The 10942-nt window shown below is 43.6% G+C and overlaps 1 protein-coding gene across 1 annotated transcript; it reads left to right on the top strand.

Annotated features, from left to right (window-relative positions):
• Window positions 1-1992: 1992 nt before the first annotated feature.
• On the top strand, window positions 1993-8303 carry LOC308166802 (butyrophilin subfamily 1 member A1-like; the record flags this gene model as incomplete). Its single annotated transcript, XM_080541127.1, has 4 exons — window positions 1993-2010; window positions 3879-5310; window positions 6788-7090; window positions 8044-8303. The coding sequence occupies 4 exons, from the start codon at window positions 1993-1995 to the stop codon at window positions 8301-8303; spliced, it is 2013 nt and encodes a 670-aa protein (XP_080397253.1).
• Window positions 8304-10942: the final 2639 nt, after the last annotated feature.

Raw genomic sequence — 10942 nt, 5'->3', positions numbered from 1 at the left:
TACACACTCTGCTTACACACTCTGCTTACACACTCTGCCTACACACTCTGCCTACACACTCTGCCTACGCACTCTGCTTACACACTCTGCTTACACACTCTGTTTACACACTCTGCCTACACACTCTGCTTACACACTCTGCTTACACACTCTGCTTACACACTCTGCCTACACACTCTGCCTACACACTCTGCTTACACACTCTGCCTACACACTCTGCTTACACACTCTGCTTACACACTCTGCCTACACACTTCCTTCCTCAGCATACACATAAAGTCCTGTCCTATTGTCACTGTACTATTGAATTTCACCAGTTACACACGTTGTTAACAGACTTCAAGATCCTTCTGCTTGTTTATAAAGCTCTCACTGGCACAGCATCAGAATATCTGAAATACCTTTTGCTGAGCATATCAGCCCAATAGAGATCTCAGGTCTTCTGAAGCTGGCTTTCTCTGTGTAATAATAATAATAATAATAATAATAATAATAATAATAATAATAATAATAATAATACATTAGACTTATATAGCGCTTTTCTAGACACTCAATGACGCTTTTCAAACTGAACAGATAGTGTACCACTACTACCATGTACAAAAGAAGAGATTTGGTGAGGCTGCATTCTCATTTTATGCACCCAGATTGTGGAATGCACTGCCAGTTTACATTAGGGATGCAACCTCAGCAAATATTTTAATGTCAAGACTGAAAATCCATCTTTTTAATATTGCCTTTAAATGACTAAATAATTCAATGAAATTATGATTATATAATGACTTAAGCACTTTGAGCTGCAACCTTTGCAGGAAAAGTGCTATAGCCTACACATTTATTATTATTATAATTATTATTATTATTATAGTTATTATTATTATTATTATCACTATTATTATTATTATTATTATTATTATACCTCAGAGGTTTTCTCCAGAAATACACAAGATAGAAGAGCACTCACGTGACTTCAATATCAATGTGGTCGACTCATTGATTTACCCAAACCAGCTCAGAGCACAACCCACCCAGGTGAACACAGAGAGGTCAGTAGACCAGCCTGGGGAACACAGAGAGGGGGTCAGTAGACCAGCCTAGTGAACACAGAGAGGTCAGTAGACCAGCCTAGTGAACACAGAGAGGGTCAGTTAGACCAGCCTAGTGAACACAGAGAGGGTCAGTTAGACCAGCCTAGTGAACACAGAGAGGTCAGTAGACCAGCCTAGTGAACACAGAGAGGTCAGTAGACCAGCCTAGTGAACACAGAGAGGTCAGTAGACCAGCCTAGTGAACACAGAGAGAGGTCAGTAGACCAGCCTAGTGAACACAGAGAGAGGTCAGTAGACCAGCCTAGTGAACACAGAGAGGAGGTCAGTAGACCAGCCTAGTGAACACAGAGAGGTCAGTAGACCAGCCTAGTGAACACAGAGAGGTCAGTAGACCAGCCTAGTGAACACAGAGAGAGGTCAGTAGACCAGCCTAGTGAACACAGATAGGTCAGTAGACCAGCCTGGGGAACACAGAGAGGTCAGTAGACCAGCCTAGTGAACACAGAGAGGTCAGTAGACCAGCCTAGTGAACACAGAGAGGGTCAGTAGACCAGCCTAGTGAACACAGAGAGGTCAGTAGACCAGCCTAGTGAACACAGAGAGGGTCAGTAGACCAGTCTAGTGAACACAGAGAGGTCAGTAGACCAGCCTAGTGAAAACAGAGAGAGGTCAGTAGACCAACCTATGTGGGGTAGTGGTGGTCTAGTGGATAGTGAGTTGGACTTGGGATCGGAAGGTTGTGAGTTCAAATCCCGCCTGAAACCACACCACTAGTGTGCCCTTGGGTAAGGCACTTAGCCCTCGGTTACTCCAGGGGGAATGTCCCTGTAATTCGTAATTGTAAGTCGCTTTGGATAAAAGCGTCTGCTAAATGGCAAAATTAATTAAAATTAATTAATTAATTAATGAACACAGAGAGGTCAGTAGACCCACCACGACCACCATGGGGAACACAGAGAGGGTCAGTAGTGGACAGATCAACAAATAACATATGTGCACGGTGGACATGTTTAAACGAGGAACATGTTGACAAGGACATCATGATTTCAAAGGGTTAATAATAATAATAATAATAATAACTTTATTTGTATAGCGCTTTTCCTGCAAACGTTGCAGCTCAAAGTGCTTTAATCATTATATAATCTTAATTTAATTATTTTGTAACTTAAATGCAATATAATAAAACACATTGACACCTATACTGTACTGTTCTACTTCACAATGTATTGTATGTAAAGATTGAATTGAATTGAATTGAATTGAATTGAATCGAATCGAATCGAATCGAATCGAATTGAGGGTTAGTTTTTAAAGCATTTATAAGTACATTTATAAAGCATTTATAAGTACATTTATAAAGCATTAATAAATGGCTCCTGATAGCAAGCTCCCTATTTGACAAACACCAAGTGAATATCAAACATATCTATCTATAGCCTATGAGTTATAACTGTTTGTTTCAGTGATTTATTAACTAAATATACACCATTTATTAACCCAAATGTGACCTTAATGTAAAGTGTCCAATGGCCCTAAATAGGGCCCAAGATTTCACATGCCCTCAATATGTGCCAGGCAGTTCCATGACAAGTTGTAGATGCTAAAATGTAATGTCAATAAATAATTTATGTATTCTCTGGCCGAATTTGTCATTTTAAAACTTAACAGTGAAACTTTACATCAACTACAATGGAGTATTATTGAAAGTTTCATGTTTTACACCCTCAAAGTCCGACGTATCAAGGACCCCAATTGAAATAAGCCAGTGGCTTTCTTGGGTTTTTATCCTGTTAGTTGACCTTGTATGTAATATGTACTTTCATGTACCTACTTCTGCAAATCTTCTAATAAAGTTTTCAATCAATCAATCAATGGGGTCTGGCCAGACGCTGTTGGCAGTTTTAGGGTTAACTTCTGCTTGGTGAGAGTGAAAGTGAAAGTGAAAGTGATTTTAGACAAAGTCAGTAAAGTAAGCAGCACCATTTACAAGAAATCCGTTTAGTACTGTCGAGACCAGACAGCCTGTTCGGACGGTATATAACGGTATATAACGGTATATAACGGTATATAATGGTATATAATAACGGTATATAACTGTATGTAACGGTATATCGCCTCATACTGTTTCCATACTTGACTCTCATTTTCAGCAACAGCACCAACAAGGTACCGTAAGTCTCCTTTGCCTTCATGTTAGCTTGAGTGTACAGGCAGTTTGTGTGTGTGTGTGTGTGTGTGTGTGTGTGTGTGTGTGTGTGTGTGTGTGTGCGTGTGCGCGTGTGTGTGTGTGTGTGTGTGTGTGTGTGTGTGTGTGTGCGTGTGTGCGTGTGTGTGTGTGTGTGTACACCTGGTGACGGTGTCCATAAACAACACTTCCCAGCCAGACCGGCCGCTGGCGTAGTTGCGGATTGCCGCTGCCTGCCCAGTGTTATATATATATCGCTATATCTGGCGACTTTCCAGACCCCCATGGCGACATAATTAGTCAAAAGCGACCAGTGACAAATCTAGCTACTTTTTCTGGTCATTTGGGAAATTACTGTAAAGCATATAACATATCCCGTGTCCTACCATGTCTCTTATTTCCTATACTAATAATTTCCTTATATTACCGTTTGTTCTCACTGTATTGTTGTATTTTCTTATATTACCGTTTATTTTCATTGTATTTTGGTATTTTCATTATATTATTTGTTAAGCACCTTGTATTGCAATTTTGAACGAAAGGCGCTCTATAAATAATTTTGATTTAATTTGATTTGATTGTCTCTTGCAGGAATGATGGTGACTCTATCAGCGTGTCTGTGGACTCTCCTGCTTCTCCTACAGAGAGCAGGCTCTATCCAGTTCACGGTTCACACTCCCTCACGTGTTGATGCTACGCCTGGTGATGACATCATTCTGCCCTGTCACATCAAACCCAACATCAGTGCTGAGGACATGAGAGTGGACTGGTTTAAACTCTTACTCTCAGACCCTCGTGTCCATCTTTACCTTGACGGCAGAGACCAGAACTCAGATCAGTTCTGGTCCTACAAGGGAAGGACATCGTTGTTTAAAGAGGAACTGAAGAGAGGCAACACCTCCTTGAAGCTGTCTAATGTCCAAGTTACTGACGATGGAACTTATAAATGCCTTATTGTGTCCCCGATCTGGTATGATGATTCTCCTATTCAACTCAATGTTAAAGCTGTAGGGTCCCAGCCAGTGGTCTCCATTGAGGGACACAGAGAGGGGGGGATGGGTCTGCTGTGTGAATCTAGAGGCTGGCACCCTGAGCCTGAGATGGTGTGGCAGGACAGTGAAGGAGTCCCTCTCTCTGCTGGACCTCCAGAGACACACAGAGACGGTGCGGGACTCTACACAGTCAAACGACATGTCATTGTACAGGAGACAAACACCAACAAGTACACCTGTAGAGTTCAACACAATCAGACCAAGGAGATGTTGGAGACAGAGTGTCACGTCCCTAATGAGCTGTTTGAACTCACACACCCCTGGAAAGCGGCCTTTGCTGTGTTCTTCACTCTGGGAGGTCTCACTGTGATTGGATTAGTTTTACTCATGTCCAGAAACCGATCCAAGACAGATCGTATCATTGGTGAGAAGGATGTTGTCATTGGCCAGAAGGAAGCGGTCATTGATGATGTCACTGCTAAAATAGCTAAAATGAGAACAATGTGGATACCAAATTTTGAATTGGTCAGACAACACGCTGTGGACGTGACGCTGGACCCTGATACAGCATATGAATATCTCGTCCTGTCTGAAGATAGGAAACAAGTGAGACTGAGTACACAGAGGAACCTCCGTAAAAAGGGGTTTGACGGTGTTGTCAGTGTCCTGGGGAAGGAGGGCTTTTCCTCAGGGAGATTCTACTATGAGGTGCAGGTGGAGGACAAGACTCGTTGGACTGTAGGTGTGGCCAGAGAGACCATCAGCAGAAAGCCGATCCCACCTCGGCCTGATCATGGATTCTGGACTGTGTGGCTGAAGAATAAGGAGTACCATGCTCTCACTCACCCCGAGGATGTCCTCCTCTCTCTCCCTCAGGAGCCCCAGAAGGTGGGGGTGTTTGTAGATTATGAGGAGGGTCAGGTCTCCTTCTTTGATGTGGACAACTGGTCTCATATCTACTCCTTCACTGGCGTCACCTTCACTGAGACACTCTATCCATTTTTCTACATTGGCCCTAATCGTGATGGTGGAAACTCAGCCCCACTGGTCATCACTCCTGTCGATCAAAAGACGCCCTGGAAAGGTAGGTCCTGTCGGTTTGGTAAAGACAAAAGTCCTGTGATGTGTTTCGTTTAATTGTGTTAAGTTATTTTATACAAAAACTTGTTCAGCATTTCATAAATACTATTTCTCTTTATTAATCGATGCTGGTAACAAAAAAAAACGGTATTTGTTATTTTGTTATAGACAAAAGTAGACAACTGTGATTAGGCCTGTAACAATTCTGAAATAATTGTCTAATGGCAATGAAATTGTTTAATGGCAATCTTGACTGTGCTCCAACACGCTAGCTAGCTAGCTGGCTAACAACAAAGAACATCGTGAACGAATTTGGAATTGTTACAGGCCTAGTGGGAATTCTTTTCAGGCTATTTTTGCCCTTGCATAGACGTGTTTAATGTGTTGAGGTGCTCGAACACATCAGCAAATATACGCAACTTGTGCATGCCAGATTTTGTCGTCAAACAGCTCAGTTCAGGCGAGTTATTCTCTGAAAGGAAGTCTGCGATTTCTGTTCCAACTTCATAAAAGCATCACAACACCTTTCCCCTCCATAGCCAGCGAACTTCTGAGTGATACGACACCTATACATGCTGTAAGAGCCACACACCGGGGTTTCAGTCCCCTTTTATAGTCAATGTACGTAAATCGTAGACATACTCAAGTCATGTTCGCCCTTCGCCATTTGCGCTTAGCTACTGCTCGAATGACAAGTGACAGTTTGCTAAGTTTGTGTTGCCATGGAAACGGCTAGCCCACTGCCGAAGGTCTTTCATGCACGTCTGTCAAAATAAACGTCTGACACAGGGGTGCACATAACTTTTTGGGGCCAGTGCTCAGAGGAGCACCTAGGGATGCTGCTTGGTGCTCCCCGAGCTCGCGAGTCACGACCCGTCCCACAGGATGGATAAAAAAGGGATACATGGATAACTTGTATTAGCAAAACGACATTTATTCATAAATAAAGATGAACGAACAAATGATTGTGTGCAAATCAAAAGAAACAAATGCAAAATCAAATGACTGCTCTTTAAGCATGAAAGTCTGTCAGACTCCTTTAAACACAATGAAATCAACTGACATCTCTTTAAGCACTAACTGAATGTCTGTTCTTTAAACACACTGAAATAAACGGACATCTCTTTAAGCACTGCTCTGTTCTGTAAACACTGAAATCAAATTTTATTTTTATTTTTTTTCAGCTGTTGGTGCGCAAGAGCGCGTTCATGCCGCTGATCTGCCGCGCAGCATGCATTTTGGCGACGCATGCGCACTGGCGCACCAGTTATGTGCACCCCTGGTCTGACATCAGAAAGCGAAAACACTAGAACTATTTTTGGCCTTTCTAGTGTTAAAATAGAAGGGTTTCCTGTTTAACCACACACTCAGCGACCCATTCAGAACGAGTCACGACCCAGCAGTTGAGAAACAGGCCGCGACTACCCTCTTTATTGGCCTGTTGTGGTGATCTCTCTCTCTCTCTCTCTCTCTCTCTCCAGACGGGCTGGCCTCAGAGATCACCGACCAGCAGCTGGTCCAGGTGGCCAAGTGGCTGGGGAAGGACTGGAAGAAGGCGGTCATCTTGCCGAACCCGCGTTCCAGGGAGCCGGACGACCTCCAGGCCGGCGAGGAGGAGGACGTGACCATGCAGAAGTTCAGGATGCTGGGCCTGTGGAAGAGCCGGCGGGTCAGTCCCGGGTCAGCGGGTCAGGCGGGTCAGGCCACCGCTCTGGCGCTGCTGGAGAGCCTGCAGGAGACGCACGACCTCCCCTACGACGTCCACCAGACCCTGCAGAGCCTGAGTACGGACAGCATGCACACACACAGTACAGTATATATACACACACACACATGTACAGTATATATACACACACATGTACAGTATGTACACACATGTACAGTATATATATACACACACACGTACAGTATGTACAGTATATATACACACACACATATGTAGTATATACACACACACATACAGTATATACATACACTGCTTCTAGTTAACTATCTCTGCTTCTAGTTAACTATCCCTGCTTCTAGTTAACTATCCCTGCTTCTAGTTAACTATATCTGCTTCTAGTTAACTATCTGCTTCTAGGGGCGCTTAGGTGGCGTAGCGGGTTAAGCGCTGACCATGTAACCGCAGGGTCCCCGGTTCGATTCTGGCTGGGGACATATCCTGCATGTCATCCCTCCTCTCTCTCTCACCCATCCTTCCTGTCTAAATCTTCACTGTAACATGAAAAATATGAGTGGGACTGCCCCACTCAGAAAAAAAAACTTATAAAAAACAACAACTATCTGCTTCTAGTTAACTAAAGGGGTGCCTCAAGGCTCCATCTTGGGCCCAACCTTGTTCTCCATCTACATCAATGATGTAGCCAAGGCTGCTGGCAGTTCCTGTATAACTGTCTCTGTCATATGGAGTCTATAGTCCAATGCACACGGCGGCGATTTTGTCGCACCGCCGAATTCAATTCCATTGTTTTGAATGAGACAATGCACACGGCATGATATTGTCGCACGACAACATTCGATTCTCCATTCACACCAATTGAAAGAATTCAAAGAATTGAGAATCGAATGTTGTCGTGCAACAAAATCACACGCCGTGTGCATTGGCCTTAAGTTTAAAGTGTCAATTCTTGTTTGTTTTTGTATCTATTGTTTCAGTGCTGCATATCAAGCGTTGTGATGTCACAATGCATTTCATCCTCTCAATACAAGATTGCGAGTCTTGTCTCCTCCTCAGGCCAGCACTTTGTGGACCTCCACCGGGAAGAGCTGATCCAGAGAGTGAGCCAGGTCAGCGTCAGCCACATCTTGGATGAACTCCTGAAACTGAGGGTCATCACCGAGGAGAAGTTCAGTAAGATCAAGGCTGAACGCACCTGCAATAAAGAGATGAGTAAGCTGTACAGCGAACTAGGCAGCACTAAAAGCAAAAATATTTTCGAGGAGATCCTGGAGAAGCTGGAGCCATTTCTGATGGAAAACCTGAGGCATGGATAAGGGGCAGGAAGCATCACACGCTGGAGTACAGTTACTGGGGTGTGTATGGGGTGTGTATGGGGTGTATGGGGTGTATATGGGGGTGTATGAGTGTGTATGGGTGTGTATGGGGTGTATGGGTGTGTATGGGGTGCATATGGGGTGTATATGGGTGTGTATGGGTGTGTATGGGGGTGTATGGGGGTGTGTCTGGGGTGTATGGGGTGTATGGGTGTGTATGGGGTGTGTATGGGGAGTTTTTGGGTGTGTGTAGGAGTGTAGGGAGTCTGGGGTGTGTAGGAGTCTGGGGTGTATGGGGTGTGTATAGGTGTGTATGGGGTGTGAATGGGGTGTGTATGGGTGTGTATGGGGTGTATGGGTGTGTATGGGGTGTATGGGTGTGTATGGGTGTGTATGAGTCTGGGGTGTGTATGGGTGTGTATGGGGGGTGGGTGTGTATGTTGTGTATGGGGTGTGTATGGGTTATGTGGGTGTCTATGAACCAAGAAGAGAGAGCACATTACTCTGGTCCGAGGGCACATAGTTGACAAGGTAATTAGCAATGTACTTTGGCCCTTGCCCATTAAGGGCTTTGTATATAAGGAGGAGGACCTTAAAATCAACCCTGCCAGTAACATGTAGGTAAGCTAAAAACGTACTTCTTCAATATAGCCTTCAACTAGCTCATCTGCACCTGCCTACTGCTACTGCCCTACTGTACGGAGACTGAGAACGTACACAGAGACTGAGAACGTACACAGAGACTGAGAACGTACACAGAGACTGAGAACGTACACAGAGACTGAGAACGTACACAGAGTCTGAGAACGTACACAGAGACTGAGAACGTACACAGAGACTGAGAACGTACACAGAGACTGAGAACATACACAGAGACTCAGAGATAAGATGGATAGCGGTTACTAAACGTTAAGGCAGAGGTTGTACATTGTTTCCCTTTTTTAGATTGATTTTTATTGTATTTTATCTTTACGTTTTCTTTTTACTGTTTTCCCCTGCTTTTATATTAATTCTATGCTTTTATAAGTTTTTATATTCACTTTATGTTCTTATTCCTGTTGTAAAGTACTTTGAGCTGCATTTCTTGTATGAAAGGTGCTAATATATAAATAAAGCTTTACTTACTTACTATGGGGTGTATGGGGAGTATGGGGTGTGTATGGGTGTGTGTGGGAGTATGGGTGTGTATGGGTGTGTGTAGGAGTATGGGTGTGTGTGTAGGAGTATGGGTGTGTATGGGGTGTATCAGTGTGTGTGTGTGTATGAGTCTGGGGTCTGTATTTGTGTGTATGGGGTGAGTGGAACTGGGGAATACTTCTAGGGAAGTTTCATTGTTATAATTTAGCATGTGGCATTTACAATAGTTCATGGCTCGTTGAATAAAGACAATAAAGTTCCTCATTTTCAATGACACAAACAGTCAGATATACAACAGTTGAAAGGAAATGCAACACACTTCTTCTTTCAACCTTGGGCAGCACAGCCTACTGTATATTCTACAGATCAGAAATAAAGGTAAGCTACTTCATGGTATCATTATATTGTCAGCAGCAATTTATTATTTGTCATCTTTATTCTTCACCTTTCGTTGCAAAGAATTTGCTACTGTGTGATATTGTCAATTATTAATTCATGATCGGTTCATCATTGTTGAAATTGTGTGGTGAATGGTGTGTTAACAACATGTTGCAAAAGAGCTTTACTATAGTAAGGGCTGTTTATTTAAGTAGTGTGTTTATTGAATAATAATACTTTGAAGAAGCTCCTTTTCATGTACTTAAGACTGTACATGTCGCCCCGCGGTGGTGTAGCGGTCTACGCACTGGCCACTAGTGCATGCTGCCCACCGGGGCCGGGGTTCGTATCCCGGCTCGCCAGATCCAGATATGGCCGAGGCACACGGGAAGCGGCATATTGGGCGGCCGCTTCCGAGGGCGGTATAGGAGTATTTCTGGACTAGGATCCGTCGCGCAACACCGCCCCCTGGGTGCCGGAATAACGGTGCTGGGCTCGAGGAGCCAGTCAGCTAGTCTGCCTGGCGGCCTCTTCTGGGACTGCCGGCCACGGGGTCGTGCGGCGGATCCTATGCAATAGGCAGGGGATAATTGGATGCTAAGTTGGGTTAAATTGGCTACCAAATTGGGTGAAAAAGGGATACAATCTGAAAAAAAAAAAAAAAGACTGTACATGTCAGCTGGATTTACTATAGTAAGGGCTGTTTATTTAAGTAGTGTGTTTATTGAATAATAATACTTTGAAGAAGCTCCTTTTCATGTACTTAAGACTGTACATGTCAGCTGGATGGGTTAGATGTTAGAATGATTTACTACATCGGGTTTGAGTTTTTTTTACATTTCCTCTGTCACTGGGACTTGATAAGCATGTTGAGTCAATGCACCACAAGTATGAACACCCATTAAACAAAGGTGGATTCTGTCTTTGGCCACTCCATGTCCTTTAGATGTTCTACTCCGCTCCATCAAGTGCATTTTTGGCTTCTACTTTTTGATTATCAAGACTAAATATTATGTAATTTGTGTTAAAATATTGAAAAACTTACGTATTGTTCCTCATGTCTGAACAGCAGAAGTTATAATGCGTAGAGGAAGTGACAAAAGGGATGGGACTTTTCACCAAAT

The sequence above is a fragment of the Nansenia antarctica genome (genome assembly GCF_963989245.1).
Source record: "Nansenia antarctica genome assembly, chromosome: 10".
NCBI classification, from domain to species: Eukaryota; Metazoa; Chordata; class Actinopteri; order Argentiniformes; family Microstomatidae; genus Nansenia; species Nansenia antarctica.
The sequence above is the reverse complement of the archived record's forward strand: the minus strand, read 5'-3'. Positions and strand labels throughout refer to the sequence as shown.